At 42.7% G+C, this 27,951-nt stretch overlaps 1 protein-coding gene across 1 annotated transcript; it reads left to right on the top strand.

Annotated features, from left to right (window-relative positions):
• LOC139409411 (desmocollin 2-like protein) lies at positions 1–27,697 on the top strand. Its single transcript, XM_071154539.1, has 17 exons — positions 1–334; positions 3,434–3,521; positions 11,512–11,711; positions 12,001–12,165; positions 12,449–12,604; positions 12,765–12,909; positions 13,049–13,203; positions 13,614–13,748; positions 14,923–15,108; positions 16,039–16,286; positions 16,698–16,840; positions 19,862–20,089; positions 22,858–23,079; positions 23,339–23,448; positions 23,586–23,924; positions 24,146–25,437; positions 26,672–27,697. The coding sequence occupies exons 1-16, from the start codon at positions 296–298 to the stop codon at positions 24,353–24,355; spliced, it is 2,769 nt and encodes a 922-aa protein (XP_071010640.1). The 5' UTR covers positions 1–295; the 3' UTR covers positions 24,356–25,437; positions 26,672–27,697.
• Positions 27,698–27,951: the final 254 nt, after the last annotated feature.

The raw sequence follows: 27,951 nt of genomic DNA, 5'->3' as shown, positions 1-27,951 counted from the left end.
AGATAAGACAGGACAGGAGGCGGGACAGTCCCTCCCCGTAAACCTGTAGGTGGTGATCGTTACGGCCAGCCCCAGAGCGGACTCCGTACCCCCTTACAGCCTGTCTCTCTCTGTCTCAATTCTTCCCGACACACCTTGGAATTAATGTGTGAGCTAAAATAATTACCAAGGCTCTAGAGCCAAAACCTCCACCCATCCCTCGCGCCGTGCTGCACCCGGGACTTCACCGAACGACTTCAGTCATTTTAGGTAGGGCGCGATTCTCCAGACTTCTGTTTATTCATCCCGCCGCACAATGGCCCCGGGCGTCTTTTGCGTCAGCCTGCTCACTGTGGTAAGTGACGGTAACCGCAAACAATAGGTATTGTAACTTTCAAGACAAATTTGTCTTGGAGAATAGCGCTGATGTAGGCTAGACTATTTAACACACAAGGCACACACTGGTTGAATCAATTTAGTTTCCACGTAATTTCAATGGAATAGACGTTGAATGGACGTCTGTGCCCAGTGGAACGGTATTCTTCACTGGGATCCGTTGTTTTCGTTATTTTCCTGAATAAAAGTGTTGAGGGACTAAAGTTCAGGTTTAAAAGTAGGTGGGCAGTCCAGTCCTCAATGGCTGACCACTACGCGTATCTCATGCAGACGTTTCGTGAGCAAATCGGTGTGGAATGTAAGCACAGAAATGACAGACGTATGTTGTTGAGCTGAAACTTTGTATAAAATGAGCATGATCCGTGTTCTCTAGTCTCCTGTCCTAGTCTCTTTCTCTGACGTGTGTTTAGGCTATAGGCTACTTATTTGTCAAACTGAGTAGGCCTGTCTAGATCTTTTGCAAATGCATTCATTAGTTATACATTTCACTGATACAGCACTCTCGCTGCGAATGGGGTTAATGATTATCGAAGGCACTACGGGTTATAAAAGAAACAAAGGTCTGGGAAATGCGAATCCAGATAATACTTTTTTGATAAACCCGTAAAGCTCAAATATTTTCAAATAGCGTAGTGAGTGGCGGCCCATGTTGACATTTTGTTTTGAGCCATTATGACCAGGCTACTCCATATAGGAAAATAATAAGGTCATTTGGGGGCCTCAAACAAACAGCATAAGGCCTACTTACTCAATGCTCAACAATGCCCCACCAAAACATCCTATACTGTTTCAGAGACAAATATTAGAAATATTGCTTAAAATAACCCATATCCCAATCTGGGATTAAAAAACAAAGGAGTCACCTCACAACTTGTTTTGATAAACAGTTGATGTGGAAAAAAAATGGATGTACCAATCTCACATTGAAGATTAAACTTGAATAAGTAGTATTGCCTTTGACTCGGGCTACATTTATCATTGTATGTTATTCACACGTCTACTGGTTTCCTCACACTTGCTAGAATTAGTTAGGCACTCTTCAGCAGTAGTATTACTATAGGCCTATTAGTTCAAACACATTTCAATGATGTGAACAGAGTGTGATTGGAAAACTGATCTGTCCAACAAGAGGAGTGTCTTTTTCCTAGCCACCGTGCTTCTACATCTGCATTGCTTGCTGTTTGGGGTTTTAGGCTGGGTTTCTTTATAGCTGCTGATCTAAAAAGGGCTTTATAAATACATTTGATTGGTTAATAAAAAAATGTGACTAGGCAAGTCAGTTAAGAACAAATTCTTATTTACAATAATAGCCTAGGAACAGTGGGTTAACTGCCTTGTTCAGAACGACAGATTTTTACCTTGTCAGCTCTGGGATTTGATCTTGCAACCTTTCGGTAACTGACCCAGAGCTCTACCTGCCACTCTAAAGGTTAGGTATTTTCAGTGAAGCTAGAATCCCTAGTATCTACATCCATTTTTGGACTTATATAATAAATGGTATATAACAGGGGTATTCAACTCTTACCCTACGAGGTCCGAAGCCTAATGGTTTTCTGTTCTACCTTATAATTAATTGCACCCACCTGTTGTCCCAGTTATAAATCAGTCCCTGATTAGAGGGGAACAATAAATGCAGTGGAACAGGTTTCGAGGTCCAGAGTTGTGTTTGAGGGAAATATACCCTTTCATTCTTGAAGAATATAACTTAATATAACTATCATGAGCGAAGTTCAACTGTCATACCCCATCAGAATCCAAAATATAAGCTTGTTTTATTTCAATGTTTGTAAACAACAGAAATGTGAACAAACATCGTACAGCCTCAACTAAAGATGGGGAAAGAAATTGATGAAGTTACATATCAAAATATTATTTGGGATGATATTATATCGATACTTTGACTGCAAGTATAGATTTGTAGATTATTATGTTTTGGCTTGGTAGCGTTAGCAAGCACTAGTCGGCTGTATCTATGCCAAAACTGAAGTATTTTTCATCCTATAGCTTTTTAAATAGTGATCCAACAAGTTTTCAGCACTTATATTTCCATGACTGATCAATACTCATTTTTGTTATGGGTCTCACTTGTCTCTCTGCAGTAGACATACACTGAGTGTACAAAACATTACAAACACCTAATATTGAGTTGCACCCCCTTTTGCTCTTGGAACAGCCTCAATTCACCAGGGCATGGACTCTACAAGGTGTCAAAAGCATTCCACAGGGATGCTGGCCCATGTTGATGCCAATGCTTCCCACAGGTGTGTCAAGTTGGCTGGATGTCTTTTGGGTGGTGGACCATTGTTAATAAACACGGAAACTGTTGAGCATGAAAAACTCGGCAGCATTGCAGTTCTTTACACACTTAAATCAATATCTCAAGGCTTAAAAATCCTTCTTTAACCTGTCTTTTCCCTTTCCTCTGCCACGAGTCACATCAACAATAAGGGATCATAGCTTTCACCTGGATTCATCTGGTCAGTCTATGTCATGGAAAGAGCAGGTGTTCCTAATGTTTTGTACACTGTGTACAATGAGCAGTACATATCGTATCGGCACCTGCGTATTGTGATAATATCATGAGTTCCCTGGAAATTGTATGGTCAGTCCATGCATTTGTATGGTCAGTCCATGCATTTGTATGGTCAGTCCATGCATTTGTATGGTCAGTCCATGCATTTGTATGGTCAGTCCATGCATTTGTATGGTCAGTCCATGCATTTGTATGGTCAGTCCATGCATCCATAGATCTGTCTGAATTTGAGTGGTTACATTTCTCCAGACCAATCCCTAATCGTTTTAGGAAAACAGAGGCAGTGTGCCTGCTTTGTTATTGTTTTAATGAAGGATTATAGCTTTAAGGTTAGGGTTAGAAGACATGCATCTGTAGCCAGTCTGTCTGCTCTCTTGACAAGGAGTTGGCAGATAGCAGAAATGGATTTGGGGGTTAATGCATCACTGCCAATAATGAATTGAAAATATGGACTGTAGGAGAAGGAGAGTGACAAAGACAGGATGAAAGACACGTGTAAACCCTGTTCTCTCTGTTCTCTCTCAGATCATAGCTCAGTCTGAGTGCTGTGTTCCTCATTCCATCCAAGCCCAGGTCCCAGTGGAGGTCAGGCCTGGCTATGTCATCTCTCAAGGTAGGCCTATAACACCTGCCTATCTGTGTGTAGCCTAGTCAATGTAAACTTCAAAAAAGAAATGTCCTTTCACTGTCAACTGTGTTTATTTTCAGCAAACTTAACATGTGTACATATTTGTATGAACATAACAAGATTCACAACAACTGAGACATAAACTGAACAAGTTCCACAGACATGTAACTAACAGAAGTGGAATAATGTCTCTGAACAAAGGAGGGGGGGGGGGGGGGGGGGGGTCAAAATCAAAAGTAACAGTCAGTATCTGGGGTAGCCACCAGCTGCATTAAGTACTGCAGAGAATCTCCTGCTCATGGACTGCACCAGATTTGCCCGTTCTTGCTCTGAGATGTTACCCCACTCTTCCACCAAGGCACCTGCAAGTTCCCAGACATTTCTGGAGGGAATGTCCCTAGTCCTCACCCTCCGATCCAACAGGTCCCAGACATACTCAATGGGATTGAGATCCGGGCTCTTCGCTGGCCACGGCAGAACACTGACATTCCTGTCTTGCAGGAAATCACACACAGAACGAGCATTATAGCTGGTGGCATTGTCATGCTGGAGGGTCATGTCAGGATGAGCCTGCAGGAAGGCTACCACATGAGGGTGGAGGATGTCTTCCCTGTAACGCACAGCGTTGAGATTGCCTTCAATGACAACAAGCTCAGTCCGATGATGCTGTGACACACCGCCCCAGACCATGACGGACACTCCACCTCCATCACCCCTGATGAGACAAAACCACGACTCGGAAGTGAAGAGCACATTTTGCCAGTACTGTCTGGACCAGCGACGATGGGTTTGTGCCCATAGGGGGCATTGTTGCCAGGTCTTTTTATTATTTTACCTTTATTTAACTAGGCAAGTCAGTTAAGAACAAATTTGTATTTTAAATGACAGCCTAGGAACAGTGGGTTAACTGCCTTGTTCAGGGGCAGAATTACAGATTTTTACCTTGTCAGCTCGGGGATTCGAGCTTGCAACCTTTTAGTTACTAGTCCAACCCTCTAACCACTAGGCTACCTGCCACCCCTCACTCAGCCTATTGCGGACAGTCTGAGCACTGATGAAGGGATTGTGCCTTCCTTTGTGTATCTCAGGCAGTTGTTGTTGCCATCCTGTACCGTAAGTGTGATGTTCGGATGTACCGATCCAGTGCAGGTGTTGTTACACGTGGTCTGCCACTGCAAGGACGATCTGCTGTCCGTCCTGTCTCCCTGTAGCACTGCCTTAGGCGTCTCACAGTACGGACATTGCAATTTATTGCCCTGGCCACATGTGAAGTCCTCATGCCTCCTTGCATCATGCCTAAGGCACGTTCACGCAGATGAGCAGGGACCCTGGGCATCTTTCTTTTGGTGTTTTTCAGAGTCGGTAGAAAGGCCTCTTTAGTGTCCTAAGTTTTCATAACTGTGACCATAATTGCCTACCGTCTGTAAGCTGTTAGTGTCTTAACGACCGTTCCACAGGTGCATGTTCATTAATTGTTTATGGTTCATTGAACAAGCATGGGAAACATTGTTTAAACCCTTTACAATGAAGATCTGTGACGTTATTTGGATTTTTACGAATTATCTTTGAAAGACAGGGTCCTGAAAAAGGGGTATGTTTTTTTTTTTTTTGCTGAGTTTAGTTAGTGACAGTGTTTTATGTGTGTGTGAGTTATGTCTGACTCACTGCCTGTAGTTACCGTTGCCTGTATTCACAAAGAGTTTCAGAGTAGGATATAGGATCAGATTTCCCCTTTTAGATCATACTGAATAAGTTTATATGGATAGAGAAGACCTGATCCTAGATCAGCACTTCTACTCTGAAACTATTTGTGAATACGAGCTTGAGTGTTCTGTCCAAAGTTCTATGTTTTGTTCCGAGTGTGTGTGTGTGTGTGTGTTGCCCAGTGTAGTAACTGTCATGATGTGCACTGTGGGAGCCCCCCCCCCCCTCTCAATTCAATTCAAGGGGCTTTATTTGCATGGGAATCATATGTTAACATTGCCAAAGCAAGTGAAGTAGATCATATCCAAAAGGGAAACAAATAATAAAAATGAACAGTAATCATTACACTCACAGAAGTTCCAAAAGAATAAAGACATTACAAATGTCATATTATTTTTATATACAGTGGGGCAAAAAAGTATTTAATCAGCCACCAATTGTGCAAGTTCTCCCACTTAAAAAGATGAGAGGCCTGTAATTTTCATCATAGGTACACTTCAACTATGACAGACAAAATTATATATTTTTTTCTCCAGAAAATCACATTGTAGGATTTTTAATGAATTTATTTGCAAATTATGGTGGAAAATAAGTATTTGGTCAATAACAAAAGTTTATCTCAATACTTTGTTATATACCCTTTGTTGGCAATGACAGAGGTCAAACGTTTTGTGTAAGTCTTCACAAGGTTTTCACACACTGTTGCTGGTATTTTGGCCCATTCCTCCATGCAGATCTCCTCTAGAGCAGTGATGTTTTGGGGCTGTTGCTGGGCAACACGGACTTTCAACTCCCTCCAAAGATTTTCTATGGGGTTGAGATCTGGAGACTGGCTAGGCCACTCCAGGACCTTGAAATGCTTCTTACGAAGCCACTCCTTCGTTGCCCTAGCGGTGTGTTTGGGATCATTGTCATACTGAAAGACCCAGCCACGTTTCATCTTCAATGCCCTTGCTGATGGAAGGAGGTTTTCACTCAAAATCTCACGGCCCCATTCATTCTTTCCTTTACATGGATCAGTCGTCCTGGTCCCTTTGCAGAAAAACAGCCCCAAAGCATGATGTTTCCACCCCCATGCTTCACAGTAGGTATGGTGTTCTTTGGATGCAACTCAGCATTCTTTGTCCTCCAAACACGACGAGTTGCGTTTTTACCAAAAAGTTATATTTTGGTTTCTCCCAATCTTCTTCTGGATCATCCAAATGCTCTCTAGCAAACTTCAGACGGGCCTGGACATGTACTGGCTTAAGCAGGGGGACACGTCTGGCACTGCAGGATTTGATTCCCTGGCGGCGTAGTGTGTTACTGATGGTAGGCTTTGTTACTTTGGTCCCAGCTCTCTGCAGGTCATTCACTAGGTCCCCCCGTGTGGTTCTTGGATTTTTGCTCACCGTTCTTGTGATCATTTTGACCCCACGGGGTGAGATCTTGCGTGGAGCCCCAGATCGAGAGAGATTATCAGTGGTCTTGTATGTCTTCCATTTCCTAATAATTGCTCCCACAGTTGATTTCTTCAAACCAAGCTGCTTACCTATTGCAGATTCAGTCTTCCCAGCCTGGTGCAGGTCTGCAATTTTGTTTCTGGTGTCCTTTGACAGCTCTTTGGTCTTGGCCATAGTGGAGTTTGGAGTGTGACTCTTTGAGGTTGTGTCTTTTATACTGATAACAAGTTCAAACAGGTGCCATTAATACAGGTAACGAGTGGAGGACAGAGGAGCCTCTTAAAGAAGTTGTTACAGGTCTGTGAGAGCCAGAAATCTTGCTTGTTTGTAAGTGACCAAATACTTATTTTCCACCATAATTTGCAAATAAATTCATTAAAAATCCTACAATGTGATTTCTTTTCTCATTTTGTCAGTCATAGTTGAAGTGTACCTATGATGAAAATTACAGGCCTCATATTTTTAAGTGGGAGAACTTGCACAATTGGTGGCTGACTAAATACTTTTTTGCCTCACAGTACAGTGTTGTAACAATGTACAAATGGTTAAAGTACAAAAGGGGAAATATGTTTATTTATATGGCTTGTATTTACAATGGTATTTGTTCTTCATTGGTTGCCCTTTTCTTGTGGCAACAGGTCACAAATCTTGCTGCTGTGATTGCACACTGGTATTTCACCCAGTAGATAAAAGAGTTTATCAAAATTGGATTTGTGGATCTGTGTAATCTGTGGATCTGTGTAATCTGAGAGAAATATGTGTCTCTAATATTGTCATTCATTTGGCAGGAGGTTAGGAAGTGCAGCTCAGTTTCCACCTCATTTTATTGGCAGTGTGCACATAGCCTGTCTTCTCTTGAGAGCCAGGTCTGCCTACGGCTGCCTTTCTCAATGGCAAGGCTATGCTCACTGAGTCTGTACATAGTCAAAGCTTTCTTTAAGTTTGGGTCAGTTACAGTGGTCAGGTATTCTGCCGCTGTGTACTCTCTGTTTAGGGCCAAATAGCATTATAGTTTGCTCTGTTTTTTTTGTTAATTACTTGACACATTGGAAATAATTATCTTTTTGTTTTCTCATAATTTGGTTGGGTCTAATTTTGTTGCTGTCCTGGTGCTCTGTGGAGTCTGTTTGTGTTTGTGAACAGAGCCCCAGGAACCATTTGCTTAGGGGACTCTACTCCAGGTTCATCTCTCTGTAGGTGATGGCTTTGTTATGGAAGGTTTGGGAATTGCTTCCTTTTTTGGTGGTTGTAGAATTGAACGGCTCTTTTCTTGATTTTGATCATTAGCGGGTATCAGCTTAATCCTGCTCTGCATGCATTATTTGGTGTTTTGCATTGTACACTGAGGATATTTTTTTGCAGAATTCTGCATTCAGAGTCTCAATTTGGTGTTTGTCCCATTTTGTGAATTCTTGGTTGGTGAGCAGACCCCAGACCTCACAACCATAAAGGGCAATGGGTTCTATATCTGATTCAAGTATTTTTAGCCAGATCCTAATTGGTCTGTTGAATTTTATGTTCCTTTTGATGGCATAGAATGCCCTTCTTGCATTGTCTCTCAGATCGTTAACAGCTTTGTGGAAGTTACCTGTGGCACTGATGTTTAGGCCAAGGTATGTATCGGTTTTTGTGTGCTCTAGGGCAACGGTGTCTAGATGGAATTTGTATTTGTGGTCCTGGCGACTGGACCTTTTTTGGAACACCATTGTTTTGGTCTTACTGAGATTTACTGTCAGGGCCCAGGTCTCGCAGAATCTGTGCAGAAGATCTAGGTGCTGCTTTAGGCCCTCCTTGGTTGGTGACAGAAGCACCAGATCATCAGCAAACAGTATACATTTGACTTCAGATTCTTTTAAGGTAAGACTGCAGGTTGTTCAAGTGCCCTTGCCAATTCTTTGATATATATTTTGAAGAGGGTGGGGCTTAAGCTGCATCCCTGTCTCACCCTACGGCCCTGTGGGAAGAATTGTGTGTGTTTTTTTGTCAATTCTAACCGCACACTTGTTTGTGTGCATGGATTTTATAATGTTGTATGTTTTTTCCCCCAACACCACTTTCCATCAATTTGTATAGTAGACCCTCATGCCAAATTGAGTCGAAGGCTTTTTTGAAATCAACAAAGCATGAGAAGACTTTGCCTTTGTTTTGGTTTGTTTGTTTGTCAATTAGGGTGTGCGGGGTGAATGTGTGTCTGTACTACGATAATTTGGTAAAAATTACAATTTGACATTTTTTCAGTACATTTTTTTTCACTGAGGAAATGTACGATTCTGCTGTTAATGATAATGCAGAGGATTTTCCCAAGTTTGTATATCCCACGGTAGATATTGGGGTTAAATTTGTCCCCACTTTTGTGGATTGGGGTGATCAGTCATTGATTCCAAATATTGGGGAAGATGCCAGAGCTAAGGATGATGTTAAAGTGTTTTAGTATAGCCAATTGGAATTTGATGTCTGTATATTTTATAATTTCATTGAGGATACCATCAACAACACAGGTGTTTTTGGGTTGTAAGGTTGTTTAATTTTTGTCCTGTTGTTCATTCACGGTAATTGGAGAATCCAGTGGGTTCTGGTAGTCTTTTTTTAGTTGATTCGAAGATTTGTATTTGATTATGTATATGTTTTTGCGGTTTGTTCTTTGTTATCGAGCCAAAAAGATTGGAGAAGCGTTTTACCCATACATCTCCATTTTGGATAGATAATTCTTCATGTTGTTGTTTGTTTAGTGTGTTCCAATTTTCCCAGAAGTGGTTAGAGACTATGGATTCTTCAATTAATTTGAGCTGATTTCTGACGTGCTGTTCCTTCTTTTTCTGTGGTGTATTTCTGTATTGTTTTAGCGATTCACCATAGTGAAGGCGTAGACTCAGGTTTTCTGGGTCTCTATGTTTTTGGTTGGACAGATTTCTCAATTTCTTTCTTAGATTTTTGCATTCTTCATCAAACCATTTGTCATTGTTGTTCATTTTCTTCGATTTTCTATTTGAGATTTTTAGGTTTGATAGGGAAGCTGAGATGTTAAAAATTTCTACTTGGATTTTCATTTGTTGTTGCCTAATTGATTTTTGGTAGGTTTCCAAACTACATTTCTTCCATCTATAGCATTTCTTAATATTACTCAGTTCCTTTGGCTTTGATGCCTCATGATTGAGTATTGCTCTGTTCAAGTAGACTGTGATTTTGCTGTGGTCTGATAGGGATGTCAGTGGCCTGACTGTGTACGCTCTGAGAGACTCTGGGTTGAGGTCAGTGATAAAGTAGTCTACAGTATTACTGCCAAGAGATGAGCTGTAGGTGTACCTACCATAGGAGTCCCCTAGAAGCCTACCATTGACTATGTACATACCCAGCGTGCGACAGAGCTGCAGGAGTTGTGACCCATTTTTGTTGGTTATATTGTCATAGTTGTGCCTAGGGGGATATAGGGGAGGGAATGCGGTCACCTCCAGGCAGGTGTTTGTCCCCCTGTGTGCTGAGGGTGTCAGGTTCTTGTCCGGTTCTGGCATTTAGGTCGCCACAGACTGGTACATGTCCCTGGGCCTGGAAATGATTGATTTCCCCCTCTAGGATGGAGAAGCTGTCTTCATTAAAGTATGGGGATTCTAGTGGGGGGATATACAGTGAGGGAAAAAAGTATTTGATCCCCTGCTGATGTTGTACGTTTGCCCACTGACAAAGAAAAAAATCCAGAAAAACACATGCCAAAAATGTTATAATGTTATAAATGTTATATAATGTTATAAATATATGCTCACGTAGGCGTAACTACTAGACATTACCTCAGTGTCATGGACCGCCCTTTTCTTTGAAGTGTATAAAACCCACTCGTGACGCAATTCACACCAGACCACACAGACCACACAAACCACAGTGTAAGCTGAGGTTGCAAATGGTTGAACTACAATACTACCTAAAGAAATTGACATGAGACTAGAAAACATGCAGCTGACGCGACATGTTGAAATAGTTGCCACTACAACTCTACCAAAGGACAAGACCATACCACGTGGCACATTGGCTACACGGCTGGAAATGGTTCAACTCTGAGACCATTGATCACTACAGAATAAGAGCAAATCTTAGACTAATAATGTCTAGTCTGCAGCTAGAAATTAAGTCTAGAACGAGAATACCGACAACCGCCGAAACATCTATTCTAAAAGCATTTCTGAATGATACTCTGAAGTATCAATTCCAACAACCTTCGACTTTGATCTCTGGTGGACAAACCAGAGGCTTTCTGTCGACTCTCTCCAGCCGATGGACCGGCGACCATAGAGAGAGACGACATACATTCGTAAATATGTAAATTGCAATTTCCTTTCAAATTAAAGGTAGTTCATGTAAGGTATTATCAATTTCTATGAGTAGTTATCAGCTATCGGTTTTGTCCGCCAGGGACATTTTTTTGTATCATGTAAATACCCCATGTATGAACTAATTGTGTCTATTTTCATGTATTTCTGTGACTTGATTAGTTATTTAGTAAATAAATAATTAAACCAATTTGTATATCGCTGATTCATAATTTATGCTAGGGTTCGTGCAGATAACCAATAATTTTACGACGTTTGGAATGAGACTAACGGAAGGTAAAGATTAATAATCATTAATAGAACACTGTACTCAATAACATATGAAAGCATCTGAAGAGTCGATTTGGGAAAAATCCGTGGTGCCCCGACTTCCTAGTTAAAGTTTACATGATTAGTTAAATCGCGTAATAATAATTACACCTAGAAAATTGTTTTGATAAAATGTCTTCACTTTTAATGATAGTTCAATCGACTTAACAAAGTGTGGTGTCTGTGTTCTCTGTTGTCCAGTACCAGTGACAGGGTGTCACATACAGGGACAGTGGCTGACCTCCAGTGACCCCCACTTCGCCATGCGGAGCGACGGCACCATTGTCACGGTGGACGTCACAACGGTTACAGCGGAGGGCAGGTCCTTCTGGGTGAGGGGGAGGGACGGGGGAGGACGGCGCTGGAGGATGGAGGTCCATCTGTCCCCAGATCTTGAACAGGTGAGGAATGCCAGGGAGGGAGGGAGGGAGGGGGAGAGGGAGGGAGGGATACTTCTGAATGACTTTACTGTAACATTACTGAATCATGCAATGAATCATACATGCAACATACAGTATTGAATCACAAACAGAAGACACACCCAGTACTCCCCACCAACCCTTTTACTCAAACTGCCCTCTACAACAGAAAAGCAATAACAGAGTTACAGTAGATATGTGAGTCTTCCTGTAAGGTTTAGAAAGTAGACTGCTTGTATCTTTACTTATCACTGTGACACTGTCCTTGTAGGAGCATATTCAAGTACCCATGAGGGTGCCCTTCAATGTGCCTGCACATAAAGGGGTTCAGAGGGGTCCGTCTGAGGTCCTGAGGCGCTCTAAAAGGAGATGGAGTCCTCTCCCTTTCAGCATCATAGAGCAGGACATCCCTCCTTTCCCCAAAGATGTAGAACTGGTGAGGACATGCATTCATCATTATCACTGTCCTCACATCCTCCCTTCTGTTTCCTCATGTATCCCATCAGTCTTACTCTTCTATCCCTCTTCTGTAATCCCCCCCCTCATCTCAATCACCTTCCTCCAATCTTGAATTCCCCCCTTTTGGAATCATCATTCACTTCTCTCCTTGGCTCTTGATTTATGTGTCAGTGTGTTAGAACTGTACTGGTGTTATTTTAGGCTATTTCTGTAAGTTTGTCTGTCTCTCTCCCTCTCCCCCTCCCCCTCCCTATCTGTAGGTGGGGTCAGATTCATCAGTGAATTTCACAGTGTACTATATAATCAGTGGTTCAGGGGTGACCATGCCCCCGGAGAAGCTTTTCTCTGTGGATCGTGACACAGGCATGGTGCGTGTGCACTACCCTGTTGACCGGGAACAGTACCCCAAGTTTGTGGTAAGTGTGACAGACCTTCAATACAGGCCATAAAGTTGGTCTAAATGAACGCACAATGATTATAGGCAAGATAATAGCAGTGGCGTCATCTTGTCTGTCTGCTGTCTGTACCTCAGACCAAAAGTGTTCAGTATGTGTGTTCTTAATGAGTGGTGTGTAGTTCACAGCCCAGGTGTTTGACAGGCGGTCGGGGAAGGAGACAGATCGGCCTCTGGACATTACTGTTCTGGTGGAAGATATCAATGACAACGCACCAACCTTCTCTGGACCACTCACCTTCTCTGTGTTAGAGCAGTGCAAACCTGGTGAGTGAGTGAGTGAGTGAGTGAGTGAGTGAGTGAGTGAGTGAGTGAGTGAGTGAGTGAGTGAGTGAGTGAGTGTGTGTGTCAGATCAATATTGTATTTTAACTTTCTTTCTCTCTCCCCCTCCCTCCCTCTCTCCAGGTACTGAGGTAGGAGAAGTGAAATCCACTGATAAGGATGAAGCAGACACCCCCCACACTAAGATCAGATACACCCTTCTGACTGGTGGTCAGTTCTTCACCATCGGGTCTCACAGTGGGCTGATCACAGCTAAGACCAGCACTCTTGACAGAGAGGTACCATAGGCAGGGCGTCCTTCCTTATTCAACACCCACCTGTTTCCCTCTAAATACACCAGCATCACTGTAATATAGAGTTTGCCTATTGTATTGTTGGGCTATGTTAATATTGTGTAACAAGTGATTGTTAGTCTCTGACATTCTAGCTAATTTAACGGTGTACTGAATTTGAGGTATAAACCAGAGCAGACTTGAGTACTCTTGAATGATGATACTTCACTGAGGTTTTCTGTGGTGGAAATGTTGTATGTCCCGTGTGGCTCAATTGGTAGAGCATTGAGCTTGCAATGCCAGGGTAGTGGGAGACCAGTACGAAACAATGTATGCACTCTCGATAAGAGCGTCTGCTAAATGACTAAAATGTATATGTAGTAGAAATGTTTCTCTGTGTGTTTGGGTCTTTCCAGACGCAGGTTGTCAATGCTGTTACCGTGGAGATCCGGGACATGGATGGAGCTAAGAACGGTCTGTTTAACACTGCTACGGCCACCATTACGCTACTGGACATCAATGACAACCCTCCCACCTTCAGGGAGACCACCGTACGTCACTCCTCCCACTTGTGTTTAAGATGACGACTATGGTTGCATCCTAAATGGTACCCTATTCCCTATATAGTGCACTACTTTTGACCGGAGTCCGTCTGGATATAGGGAATAGGGTGCCATTTGGAATGCAGTCAATAAATCACTCATCTTTGACGCAAACTCAACGATATAGCACACAAATAATAGCAATAGAGTGAATATGTGGAAAACGTTACATTTTGACAACACTTGAGCAATATTTATTTTTTATTTTTTTGTCCTTTATCCCAACCCCCCACCACAATGCATTAGCCTACAGCATTTGAAAATGGTAAATAGATTTTCACTTTTCTCAAACATGCTGAGATATTCGGGTAACATCAAAGCTGTAGAGAGTGATTGTCTGGACAGGTTACCAGTTCTTTAACCTGAGGTCCTATTCTAACCTCTCAACCCTTCTGCCATGAGACAGCACTGTGTTTGTGTTCCAAATAGCACACTATTCCCTGCATAGTGCCCTATGGGCCCTGGTCAAAAGTAATGCACTATAAAGGAAATTATTGACATTTTATTGGCTGTCGGAAAATAACACTGCTGGCTAATCTCTGCGTTACAGGCCATTTAGAGTGTATTAGTTAACACATTATTTTGATTGGAAGCAGACCTGCAAAATGTGTTTTAATGTAAAGAGAATAACACATAGTAAGGTTGTAAAATTCTTGAAATGTTTCCTAAATGACCAGATTTCCTATAAATCCTGGATGAAAGGTTCCCGGAATCAAAAGGGAGTAAGCAATAAACCTGGGAATTTGGGGAAACGAGTTGTGCAATCCTTCACAGAAGTGGTATTGTCTGATATCTTGGTTATAAAGACTACTGCCCTCTTTTACCCTTTTGACCTTTCGTACCTGTCCATATGTGTCTAATCAAAACAGGTATGCGGTGTTAATAATGCAGTCAACAAATCACCTCAGGGTATTTTCGGTAGGTGCTAAGTGGTCATTATTGAAACGCTACTTAAATAGTCAAATGTATTCAGGCGATGCTATTTATTTAATGTATTTATTTGCACTTAAAAGAAAACATTATACTAAAAAAATTAGGTGAAATATAACCGGGCAAAAACAACAACGACAACAAAAAAAGAGTGCTCCACTTATTTGACAAAATGTTTGTTTCTGCCTGACAGTACAAGGCCACTGTAAAGGAGAACCAAGCAGACATGCTGGTCCTGAGGATTCCTGTGGATGACAAGGATGAGGAGAAGACTCCAAACTGGAACGCCAGGTTTGTCATCACCCAGGGCAACGAGAATGGGAATTTCCGGATCGACACGGACCCTGAAACCAACGAGGGCCTGCTCTATGTCATCAAGGTGACAGAGATAACAACAACCACAGACCAAAGCAATGACAAACAAAGATAGTCACATACTTGAAATATGTTTCAAATACTTTTATGGCTATACTACTATGATTTCATAACTTTACTATTCCATTAGTCAGCACATGTCCATCTCGTTTGGGTGTGTCAACTCTTGCTTTTTACTTGACTGACACAAATAAAAAGTCTGCTACAGAGAGAGAGACTGACATAATGACAAAGACAGAGCGACATTGACTAAAAGATGAATGATGATATTAATCTGCTCACACTGTTATAATTCAGAGGCAGCTCTCTGGAGAGTTGAGTGTGGAATTTGTCTTGGCAGACTTGTCTCTCTCTGTGTGTGTCACACAGTGTCACACACAGAGACACTCACAAGCAGTTTTTCTTAGTAAAGGGACAGTGCAGTCAAAAACATGATTTCCCTGTGTTTTATATATATTTCCGCAATATGAGGTTGGATGGACTTTTGGCCTGCCTGGTGAGTGTGGATTAGTCTTGTCAGACTTGTGTGTGTGTGTGTGGGGGGGGGGGTATGTGTGTCTAAGTTGTAGCAGTGATAAGAAGTGAGCGTGGTTGTTATTATTAGCAGGTCACAGTGCGTCTCTGCTCTCTGGTAGGTGGGTGTTAAATGTGTCAGAGGATGGAGACTTCAGCTTGACCTGAGTCGTAACAGGAACATTTTGCGCAGGTTATGTCACAAATGGAACCCTATTCCCTATATAGTGTGCTACTTTTGACCAGGGCTCATTGGGCTCTGGTCAAAAGTTGTGCACTTGGTTGGGAATAGGGAGCCATTGGGGATGCAGCCACAGAGCTCAGGCTAATGCTGACAGAATGACAGCCAGGCCAGTCTGAGTTAGTCATGAGCCTAACCTGTTTTTTTCCCCTCTTCCCTACTCTCCAACCTCTCCTCCAGCCTCTTGATTATGAGAAGGGGAAGACAGTGAAGCTGATGATCTCTGCCCAGAATGAGGCTCCCCTGGTGGGCATGGCAGGGACCTGGCTGTCCATCCCTGTGGATGTCAGTGTGGGTGATGAGGACGAGGGGCCAGAGTTTACCCCTCCTAACATGGTGATCAGGGTTAAAGAGAACACTCCCAACGGGACCCTCCTCTCCACGTACACTGCACTGGACCCAGAGACCAAGAGTAGCAAGGGGATCAAGTACGGACCACTGTCCCTAGTGCACACTAGCGACCCCCTGTCCCTACACATCCAGTAACAGTAGAGTAAAGGAAGAATATAGACCAATGACTACCCTAAAGCTGGTTATAGTAGAGTAGATTGGGAGTAAATTATATTTTCCTTTATATTAAATTAGTTGTTTTCTCGTGTCTTTCGTACATTCTTCTATTCATGTTTCTACATGCATATCAATTTGCACTTATAGTTTGGAATGCATCAATAGCTCTATGCTATCTGTTAAACCTGTTCTCTCTCTCTCTCTGTGTGTAAGATCGTGCTGACAGACATGGCAGGTCTGCTTCTAGCTCCTAAGCAACTTTGTAGTACTTAATTTTTTTACGCAACATCATCTGCATGTTACCAATACAAATGTTGATTTGTGTGTTGTAGGTACTACACAAAATTTGACCCTGGCTCATGGATAGCTGTGGGAGAGACCACGGGAGAGCTGAGGGTAGCTAACACCATCGACCTTGAGTCTCCTCTAGTTACCAACGGAGCCTACACGATCACTATCAAAGCTGTGGACGAGAGTGAGTGTGGTTTTCACCCAAACTGTTATTACACATGGGCAACCGCACTGGAGAGTGTATGAAGGATATTTCATACATGTATTAGTATGAAATGACACATCTGCCTTTTCGTGTTTATTAACATTTCCCTGTTAGGTTTACAGCGTTACTCTGTGTAGGTGAACATGCAGTGACACAGTAAAACATGACTTTATTGGTGTTCATAAAGGACCACTTCCTTACAGTATAACATACTTGCTATGCCGTTGTGAGTCGTTGGTGAGAACACCTGGAGTAGCTGAACTGGGGTGTGGCTGATCAGTGTTGTTGGGTTGTCAGTCAGGGTGTGGTAGGCGGAAACTCTCCTTTGTGCTCAGTGTACTAACTGTTTGTGTCACAGTCGTCATAGAGAGGAGACCAAGGCGCAGCGTGGTAAGCGAACATAAATCTTTAATAAAAGAGAGCACACTGAACAGTACTAAACAAAACAACAAAACGAACCGTGAAGCAATATGGCTAGTGCAGAACAGGCAACTAAACATAGAATAACAACCCACAAAATAACCAAGGAATATGGCTACCTAAATATGGTTCCTAATCAGAGACGACGATAAACAGCTGCCTCTGAGAACCAATCTAGGCAACCATAGACATATAAACACCAAGACTAGAAAACCCCTAGACATACAAAAACCCCTAGACAATACAACAACTAAACTAACCACCCTTGTCACACCCTGACCTAACCAAATAAAGAAAACAAAGATAACTAAGGTCAGGGCGTGACAATTTGCACATTGTTACAACACTGTATATATAACATAATATAACATTTGAAATACCTCTGTTTTGGAACTTTTGTGAGTAATGTTTACTCTTAATTTTGCATTGTTTAGTTCACTTTGGGTTATTCTCTTTCACTTGCTTTGGCAATGTAAACATGTTTTATGTATATATTATATATATATGTGTGTGGACACCCCTTAAAATTAGTCAATTCAGCTATTTCAGCCACACTCGTTGCTGAAAGGTGTATAAAATTGAGCACACAGCCATGCAATCTCAATAGACCTCATTGGCAATAGAATGGACTTACTAAAGAGCTCAGTGACTTTCAACGTGGCACCGTCATAGAATGCCATCTTTCCAACAAGTCAGTTCTTCAAATTTCTGCCCCGATCAACTGTAAGTGCTGTTATTGTGAAGTGGAAACATTTAGGAGGAGCAACGGCTCAGCCGCAAAGTAGTAGGCCACACAAGCTCACAGAACGGGACCGCCTAGTGCTGAAGTGCGTAAAAATCGCATGTCCTCGGTTGCAACACTCACTACCGACTTCCAAGCTGCTTCTGGAAGCAATGTCAGCACAATAACTGTTTATTGGGAGCTTCATGAAATGGGTTTCCATGGCCGAGCACCCGCACACAAGCCTAAGATCACTATGGCCAGGAGTACGCTACCTGCCCCAATGCATAGTGCCAACTGTAAAGTTTGGTGGAGGAATAATGGTCTGGGGGTGTTTTTACATGGTTTGGGCTAGGCCCCTTAGTTCCAGTGAAGGGAAATCATAACTCTACAGCATAAAATGACATTCTAGACGATTCTGTGCTTCCAGCTTTGTGGCAACAATTTGGGGAAGGCCCTTTCCTGTCTCAGCATGACAATGCCCCCGTGCACAAAGTGAGGTCTATAGAGAAATGGTTAGTTGAGATCGGTGTGGAAGAACTTGACTGGCCTGCACAGAGCCCTGACCTCAACCCCATCGAACACCTTTGGAATGAATTGGAATGCTGACTGTGAGCCAGGGCTAAGTGCCCAACATCAATAATGCCCATGTGGCTGAATGGAAGCAAGTCCCCACAGAAATTTTCCAACATCTCGTGGAAAGCCTTCCCAGAAGAGTGGACGCTGTTATAGCAGCAAATGGGGGACCAACTCCATATTAATGCCCATGATTTTAGAATGAGATGTTTGACGAGTAAGTGTCCAAATACTTTTGGTCATGTAGTGTATGTTTCCCATGCCAATAAAGCCCATTGAATTGAAAGGGTTAAGCTAATCTGTATTATCTGAATGTCTACCATTCCTGAGAGTGATATGTGTGAAAGGGTCACGCAACACCATAGTGTAAATTAGATCAAAACCGTTAGCTGCTATCTGTCTCTATCTAGTCTTGCTTTAAGTACAGAGTCACATAGAATGTGGCAGGAGGACATTCATGAAATACACTTGAACTGTTTTATCTTCATTAGGGCTGAACTGTTCTAAACCCCCAAAGGAAATCTACACAACAGAACACTCACAAGCTGTTTTTCTTATTAAAGGAGCAGTGCAGTCAAAAACATGATTTATCTTCTTTTTTAAAAATATATATATATATTTCACAATATGAGGTTGGAATAATACTGTGAAATTTAGAAAATTATGATAATACCTTTTTATTATAAGAGCTGTTTGAAAAGACAGCCTGCAATTCCAACTAACAGAGTTTCAAACCTCTCCACCCATAACTGCTAGTTTTCAGGTTACATATCCCTCCCATTAGGCCCCTCACTCAGGCCACTCCCAGGCAGTCCTAGCTACATTCTTGCTTGAGAAATATAAATATTTCTGATTGACCATTTTAATTTAAATCAATCACAGTAAGGTACTTTATTGTTAACCATAAATGATTTCATATTTAGATAATAATGGCTACATTTGACCTTAACATAAATGTGGATGTGTGTGTACAGCACTTCAACTGTTATTACATATTCCACTCAAAGTATTGTACTTTTGTTATGTGGCACTATTGTATAATACAATGGATTTTAGATGTAACACAATAGTTGAATGGATTACTGAATGAATAGACAAATTAATTCAGGTTACAGATGACATCATGTTTGAATGAATGGATGAGAGATTCCAGGTTTGAATGAACGAATGGATGAATAATTTCAGTTTTGAATGAGTGAAACCTGAAAAGTTACCCAATCGGCACTGCCGCTCAGAACTTGACCTTGTTCACCTGACCCCTCCACCTTCTTTCTGTCTCTTAGGTAGGAAGTCTGGCAATGGCAATATAACGCTGCTGATCGAGGACGTTAATGACAACGTCCCGATGATCGTCCCGGGGACATACCTGACGTTGTGTGAGGGGGAGGACGGGCAGATGGGCTCCGTAACCATAGAAGCAGAGGATGCTGACCTATCACCTTATGCCAGACCCTTCAACTTCATGCTGCCAGAGGGGCATGATGGGAAATGGAGGCTGAGAGACATTCAAAGTGAGTAGAGTGGGTTGGGGTTGAATTGTGGGTATAGTATGTCTACATCCAGAGCAGTGGCGGTCGGTGACGTTTAAGATGAGGGAGGAAGATATATTTTTGAATGAGCTTGGCCTTATTTCTATTACAGCATATGACTGTCATTCATATTCTATTCACCCAGCTCAATGTAACATCGATAGGTTTAGGCTATGTTCCCTATACCCATCATGAGGTTGCTACAGTCTAACCTATGAATTAAGGTTTACAATGTAGGTGCACAGGTCAAGATCATTTTTAGTTGTCAGTGACAGAGAGTAAATAGTGACAGTACACACTATTTACCAAGAGCAGTCTATTTAAGATGAGAAAAAATAAAGCTGTATTTACCACCACAAACCGATGCTGGCACTAAGCCCGCACTCAATGAGCTGCATAAGTCCATAAGCAAACAAGAAAATGCTCATCCAGAGGTGGCGCTCCTAGTGGCCGGAAACTTTAATGCAGGAAAACTTAAATCCATTTGGCCAAATTTTTACCAGGATGTCACATTTGCAACCAGAGGGAAAAAAACTCTAGGCTACCTTTACTCCACACACAGAGACGCGTACAGAGCTCTCCTTCGCCCTCCATTTGGCGAATCTTACCATAATTCTATCCTCATCCTGCTTACAAGTAAAACCTAAAGCAGGAAGTGGAAGTGATTCCATCAATGCGGAAGTGGTCAGATGACGCAGATGCTAAGCTACAGGACTGTTTTGCTAGCACAGACTGGCATGTGTTCTGGGATTCATCTGATGGCATTGAGGAGTACACCACGTCAGTCACCGGCTTCATCAATAAGTGCATCGATGACGTCGTCCCCACAGTGACCATACGTACATACCCCAACCAGAAGCAATGGATTACAAACAACATCCGTACTGAGCTAAAGGGTAGAGCTGCCCCTTTCAAGGAGCGGGACTCTAACCCGGTAGGTAGCTTATAAGAAATGCCCCCCGTCAAACCATCAAACAGGCAAAGCTTCAATACAGAAGCTGCAAAGCACATACAGTGCATTCGGAAGTATTCAGACCTCTTGAATTTTTTCCACATTTTGTTACAGCCTTATTCCAAAATGTATTAAATAAATAAAGTCTTAATCAATCTACGCACAATACCCCATAATGACAAAACAAAAACGGATTAAGAATTTTTTGCAGAATTATTAAAAAATTAAAAAAGGAAATACCTATTCAGACCCTTTGCTATGAGACTCGAAATTGAGCTTAGGTGCATCCTGTTTCCATTGATCATCCTTGATGTTTCTAAAACTTGATTGGAATCCACCTGTGGAAAAATCAATTGATTGGATATTATTTGGAAAGGCACACACCTGTCTATATAAGGTCCCACAGTTAACCGTGCATATCAGAGCAAAAACCAAGCCATGAGGTCGAAGGAATTGTCCGTAGAGCTCTGAGACAGGTTTGTGTTGAGGCACAGATCTGGGGAAGGGTACCAAAACATTTCTGCAGCATTGAAGGTCCCCAAGAACAAAGTGGCCTCCATCATTCTTAAATGGAAGAAGTTTGGAACCCCCATGACTTTTCCTAGAGTTGGCTGCCCGGCCAAACTGAGCAATCAGGAGAGAAGGGTCAGGGAGAGAACCAAGAAACCGATGGTCACCCTGACAGAGCTCCAGGGTTCCTCTGTGGAGATGGGAGAACCTTCCAGAAGGACAACTATCTCTGCAGCACTCCACCAATAAGGCCTTTACGGTAGAGTGGCAAGACGGAAGCCACTTCTCAGTAAAAGGCACATGACAGCCCGCTTGGAGTTTGCGAAAAGGCACCTAAAGGACTCAGAACAGGAGAAACAAGATTCTCTGGTCTGATGAAACCAAGATTGAACTCTTTGGCCTGAATGTCAAGTGTCACGTCTGGAGGAAACCTGGCGCCATCCCTACGGTGAAACATGGTGGTGGCAGCATCATGCTGTGGGGATGTTTTTCAGCAGCAGGGACTGGGAGACTAGTCAGGATCGAGGGAAAGATTAACAGAGCAAAGTACAGAGAGATCCTTGATGAAAACCTGCTCCAGAGCGCTCAGCACCTCTGACTGGGATGAAGGTTCACCTTCCAACAGGACAACGACCCTAAGCACACAGCCAAGACAACACAGGAGTGGCTTAGGGATAAGTCTCTGAATGTTCTTGAGCGGCCCAGACAGATTCCGGACTTGATCCCAATCTAACATCTCTGGAGAGTCCTGAAAATAGCTGCGCAGGTGTGCCAAGCTTGTAGCATCATACCCAAGAAGTATTGAGGCTTTAATCCCTGCCAATGGTGCTTCAACAAAGTACAGAGTAAAGGGTCTGAATAATTATGTAAATTTAATATTTCCGTTTTTTCTTTCTCGTAATGGGGTATTGTGTGTAGATTGATGAGGGTAAAAAACTATTAAATCAATTTTAGAATAAGGCTGTAACAAAATGTGGAAAAAGTCAAGGGGTCTGAATACTTTCCGAATGCACAAACACACACACACTGTGAGGGGCACACAGCCACCACAGGAGACTACCAAATATGGAGGGAAACTCTCTGAACACTGAACATTCCAAAGGTTATCTCCTCACAAGGCATTTATACCCTGGTTACCAAAGTAATCTATCTCTAGCTTGCTCGGTCTCTCATTTTTTTTTCTCTCTCTCTACCTAACTCTCTAAATCCCCTTCCTCTATTCTTCTATCCCTCATATTGTCAATCACCTCCTAACTCCTGTCCTTCTTACACCCCGCCCCCTCTGTAGATGGGTCAGCTGTGCTGGAGCAGGTGGTGGAGATGGCCCGGGGTGTGTATACGGTCCCTGTGCATGTGACTGACCTCCAGAATAAGGGCGGGGTCCAGGTGTTGTCTTTAAGGGTGTGTCAGTGCCTGGGGGGAGAGTGTGTGGCCAAGAGGAGTTCTGTCTCTGTGGGGATCTGGGGCGTCCTAGCCATGCTGCTGGCCTTCCTGCTGCTCCTACTGCTCTGTGAGTAGGAATGATGGATACACACTAGCACATGCCCACACTTGTACATTCATCAAATATCTTATCCTGCATCACTTAGTCACATCGAATACTTTGTCAGTTTATTCCTGTATTAAATCAAATACCACTCAGAGTACTCATACCATGTTCTCAGGCATGAATATGACATATCCTACATTATACTTCACATCTATCATTTTAGTCAATTCTCCATTTATATGGATTTATGTAACTAACATATTTGTTCTCTCATATGCAGGTCTATTATTTGTGTTTTACTGCACCACTAAGGGAGAGAAGATCTACATGGAAGACTGTAGTGGTGGCATGCTGCTGAAGTCTAACACAGAGGCTCCTGGAGATGAAGTGGTGAGATCAGCTTTCCTCTGGACTAGCTCCTCTATCATTGATGAGTGCGTGTGTGTGTGTACTGTTTGCCTGTGTGTTTTGTGTGTGGATGTGTGTGTGTGTGAATGGGACTTTTATTGTCTCTTATCTCTGGTCAGAAATCTGCGGCCCTGCTGATTGTACCTTCCACCGGTGTTGCCGTGGACACAGTGGATGGCTCCGTGAAGGGGGCAGGGCTGGTGGGGCTTCTGGATCAGAATGGGGCGGGGTGTCCGGCTCCAGGTCCTCCTCTGATTGGTCAGAAGACGATCAATCTGAATCGGGAGAGCAGTAGGCGGGACTTCCTGACAGCTCAGGGACAGAGTAGCTTTTACTCCACTGGACAGTACGGGGGCGGTAACTTCTACACAGACACTACCTTCCTCAAACAGTCCCAGGCTTCCTCCACTCTCTCCGCCTTGCACACCTGGAAGACCAACGGACTCTACCTGGGCAAGGTATGCCATAGCCAAAGCAACATGTGTTTTTTGTTATTGTGGTTTTTGTGATGGTATTCAGATTGCAATACATTATTTGTAGATTTAGTCAATATGGGCTGTTTCAAAAGAATGCAATTTCAGCACTCAATTTGTCATTCCTGTCAAGTGTTTTTGCAATAAATATCTGAGTTGGTGTGACAACAGTCGGGACCTGGACACCCCTTTTCTCTATTCTGCAGAAGCTGGTCTATTTTGCAGATGAGTCAGAGGAGCGTTATGCGGACGACGTGGCCCGAGCGTACGGGTACGAGGGTGAAGGGTCACCGGCCGGGTCGGTGGGTTGCTGCAGTGACTTTGGTGACCAGGATAACCTGGACTTCCTGGAGTCACTGGGGTCAAAGTTCAAAACACTGGCCAACATCTGCATGGACAAGGAGGAGGAGATCTGACATGAGAACACGATTAAAGAACACAAGTAACGGGAACACAAAGCAACTAATAAGATCAGAACCTTTGGGAGAAAGACAACCACTAAAGTCAATGGAAGGTGAATGCCAAGAGCGTGTCGTCAGTATGTGAGACTGTCAGTGAGTGAGTCTGATGATAGATCTGTTGTTTTGGATGGGAGACAACGATATGGCAGGTATTCTTTCTCTCCTCAGCCTTCTACATTGCCTGTACCTCACTCTGAGGTACACATGCTACTGACTGTTAGTGCTCTGATCTGGTTTCTGTTGTGCTCTGCTTTGACACCAGGGGGCGTATGTCCCTGTTTTTACTGTAATACAACACTGGCCACGATCAGTGTGTTTGTGTGTGATAGAGATCAGATAGAGATCATATTTCTGCAGTTGTCATTGCTGAATGTGTAACATAATCTCTGAGTCAATTGGTTTCTGTAGGAGATGAGATAATGCTTCATAATTGCTGCCGTTTGTCAAGGGCTCACACTATCTTGTCTTTTTCTAATGAGAAAATAAATAGCAAATTTAAGCAGAAAGAGAAGAGCTTTGTTTTGTACATTTGTGCTTGAAGATGTTAATGCAGAGTATTTTTCTATTGTACTGTATACATTAAAACGGTCTGCTTCTTGAATGTTTGTTTCTCTTAAATTAAACCCAAAGGTATTTTGAAAGAGATAATAGAGGGGGAGAAGTGTGTCCTGCCAGCTGAAGAAATAGAGAAAATAAAACGGTAAAGAACGGTGATTGCTCTTTCTAACACAGCGGGTTGAGAGCTTCAAGTTCCTCCGTGTCCACATCATTAAGAAATTATCATGGCCCACACACACCAACACAGTTGTGAAGAAGGCACGACAACACCTCTTCCTCCTTAGGAGGCTGAAAAGATTCGGTATGGGCTGAGATCCTGAAAAAGTTTACAGCTGCACGATTGAGAGCATCTTGACTGTCTGCATCACCGCTTAGTATGGCTTCTGCTTGGCATCTGACCGCAAGACGCAACAGAGGGTAGTGCGTATGGTCCAGTACATCACGGGCCGAGCTCCCTGCCATCCAGGTGTCGGAGGACGGCCCTAAAAATGGTAAAAGACTCAAGACATAGACTGGAACCAACAGGTGGGGTTGTGGGCGGGTAAAATGGCGTGGTCTCCAACCAATATTTTTAAAGGCCCTCCTGTTGGGTGCAGAGAACATTTTGCTGTTTTAAAGCTAATTTCTTGCAATTCTACACATTTTGCCATGGTTTATGCTGTCCTTTTCTGCTATCTGTGTGACTCAAACATTTTTTAAATAATGGGGGGGCCATGACATCTTCGGAATTTTAGATGTTTCCTGAATATCTAGTTTTTATTTTGGTGATTTTTTGTTCTCAAAGATCTTATTTAAAAGTAAAGTACCAGTCAAACGTTTGGACACACCTATTCATTCAAGGGTTTTTCTTTATTTTGACTATGTTTTATATTGTCGAATAATAGTGAAGACATTACCATGAAATAACACATGGAGTCATGTGTTAACCAAAAAAGTGTTATACAAATTGTACTTTTTATATTTGAAATTCTTCAAAGTAGCCTCCCTTTGCCTTGATGACAGCTTTGCACACTCTTGGCATTCTCTCAACCAACTTCATGAGGTAGTCACCTGGAATGCATCTCAATTAATAGATGTGCCTTGTTAAAAGTTAATTTGTGGAATTTATTTCCTTTTTTAATCCGTTTGAGCCAATCAGTTGTGTTGTGACAAGGTAGGGGTGGTATACAGAAGATGGTATGGACTTGGTCTTTTACCAAATAGGGCAATGTCAAGAACAGTTCAAATAATCAAAGAGAAATGACAGTCCGTCATTACTTTAAGACATGAAGGTCAGTCAATGCGGAACATTTCAAGAACTTTGAAAGTTTCTTCAAGTTCAGTCGCAAAAACCAAGAAGCGCTATGATGAAACTGGCTCTCATGAGGACCGCCACAGGGAAGGAAGACCCAGATTTACCTTTGCTGCAGAGGATAAGTTCATCAGAGTTACCAGCCTCAGAAATTGCAGCCCAAATAAATGTTTAACAGAGTTCAAGTAACAGACTTTTCAGAGGAAACAGCGTGAATCAGGCCTTCATGGTCGAATTGCTGCAAAGAAACCACAACTAAAGGACACCAATAAGAAGTGACTTGCTTTGGCCAAGAAACACGAGCAATGGACAATTGGTCTGATGAGTCCAATTTTGAGATTATTGGTTCCAACCGCCGTGTCTTTGTGAGACGCAGTGTAGGTGAACAGTTGATCTCTGCATGTGTGGTTCCCACCGTGAAGCATGGAGGAGGAGGTGTGACTGTGATTTGCTGGTGACATTGTCTCTTTAAAAAAAAAAAAAATTCAATTTCAAAAAATCCCCAATTTCATAGTATTAGTTACTATCTTGTCTCATCGCTACAACCCCCGTACGGGCTCAGGAGAGACGAAGGTCGAAAGTCATGCGTCCACCGAAACCCAACCAAGCCGCACTACTTCTTAACACATCCAACCCGGAAGCCAGCCGCACCAATGTGTCGGAGGAAACACCGTGCGACCTTGGTTAGCGCGCACTGCGCCCGGCCTGCCACAGGAGTCGCTGGTGCACGATGAGACAAGAATATCCTTACCGGCCAAACCCTCCCTAACCCGGACGACGCTAGGCCATTTATGCGTCGCCCCGTGGCCTGGGCGCGAACCCAGAGTCTCTGGTGGCACAGCTAGCGCTGCGATGCAGTGCCCTAGACCACTGTGCCACCTGGGAGGCCCGCTGGTGACATTGTCAGTGAGTTATTTAGAATTCAAGGCACTTCTTAACCAGCATGGCTACCACAGCATTCTGCAGCAATACGTTATCCCATTTGGTTTGCGCATAGTGGGACTATCATTTGTTTTTCAACAGGACAATGACCCAAAACACACCTCCAAGCTGTGTAAGGGCTATTTGACCAAGGAGAGTAATGGAATGCTGCATTAGATGACCTGGCCTCCACAATCACCCGACCTCAACCCAATTGAGATTGTTTGGCATGAGTTGGACCGCTGAGTGAAGGAAAAGCAGCCAACAAGTGCTCAACATATGTGGGAACTCTTAAGACTGTTGTTAAAGCAATCCTCATGAAACTGGTTGAGAGAATGCCAATAGTGTGCAAAGCTGTCATCAAGGCAAAGGGTGGCTACCTTGAAGAATCTAACATTTGAAATATACGTTACAGGTTACTACAGGATTCCATATGTGTTATTTCATAGTTTTGATGTCTTCACTGTCTTCACTATTATTCTACAATGTAGAACATAGTAAAAAATAAAGAAAAACCCTTGAATGAGTAGGTGTGTCCAAACTTTTGACTGGTACTGTTTATAGCTCCATTATCTTTTCTACATACTTCATATCTAGTTTTAGTCAGTTAAGTTTACACTGAAAATATTTTATCAACTGGTTTTTTTTTTGTTAAAATCATTCAATCATATTTTTGTGAGTGGCGGAAACAAATTAATATAAGCGAAACACTGGTGTGTGTGTGTGTCTGTGTCTTAGTTCCTCTGGGATGGAGATTTTGGGATATTGTGGAGATGGGAGT

Source organism: Oncorhynchus clarkii, chromosome 5, assembly GCF_045791955.1.
Source record: "Oncorhynchus clarkii lewisi isolate Uvic-CL-2024 chromosome 5, UVic_Ocla_1.0, whole genome shotgun sequence".
NCBI classification, from domain to species: domain Eukaryota; kingdom Metazoa; phylum Chordata; class Actinopteri; order Salmoniformes; family Salmonidae; genus Oncorhynchus; species Oncorhynchus clarkii.
The sequence above is the reverse complement of the archived record's forward strand: the minus strand, read 5'-3'. Positions and strand labels throughout refer to the sequence as shown.

Bases quoted from the DNA above. Each gene is read 5' to 3' on its own strand.
- LOC139409411 (XM_071154539.1), top strand. From the start codon at position 296: ATGGCCCCGGGCGTCTTTTGCGTCAGCCTGCTCACTGTG. The intron at 13,204-13,613 runs GTACCATAGGCA...GGGTCTTTCCAG, and splicing joins CCAGCACTCTTGACAGAGAG to ACGCAGGTTGTCAATGCTGT. The intron at 23,080-23,338 runs GTGAGTAGGAAT...TCTCATATGCAG, and splicing joins CCTGCTGCTCCTACTGCTCT to GTCTATTATTTGTGTTTTAC.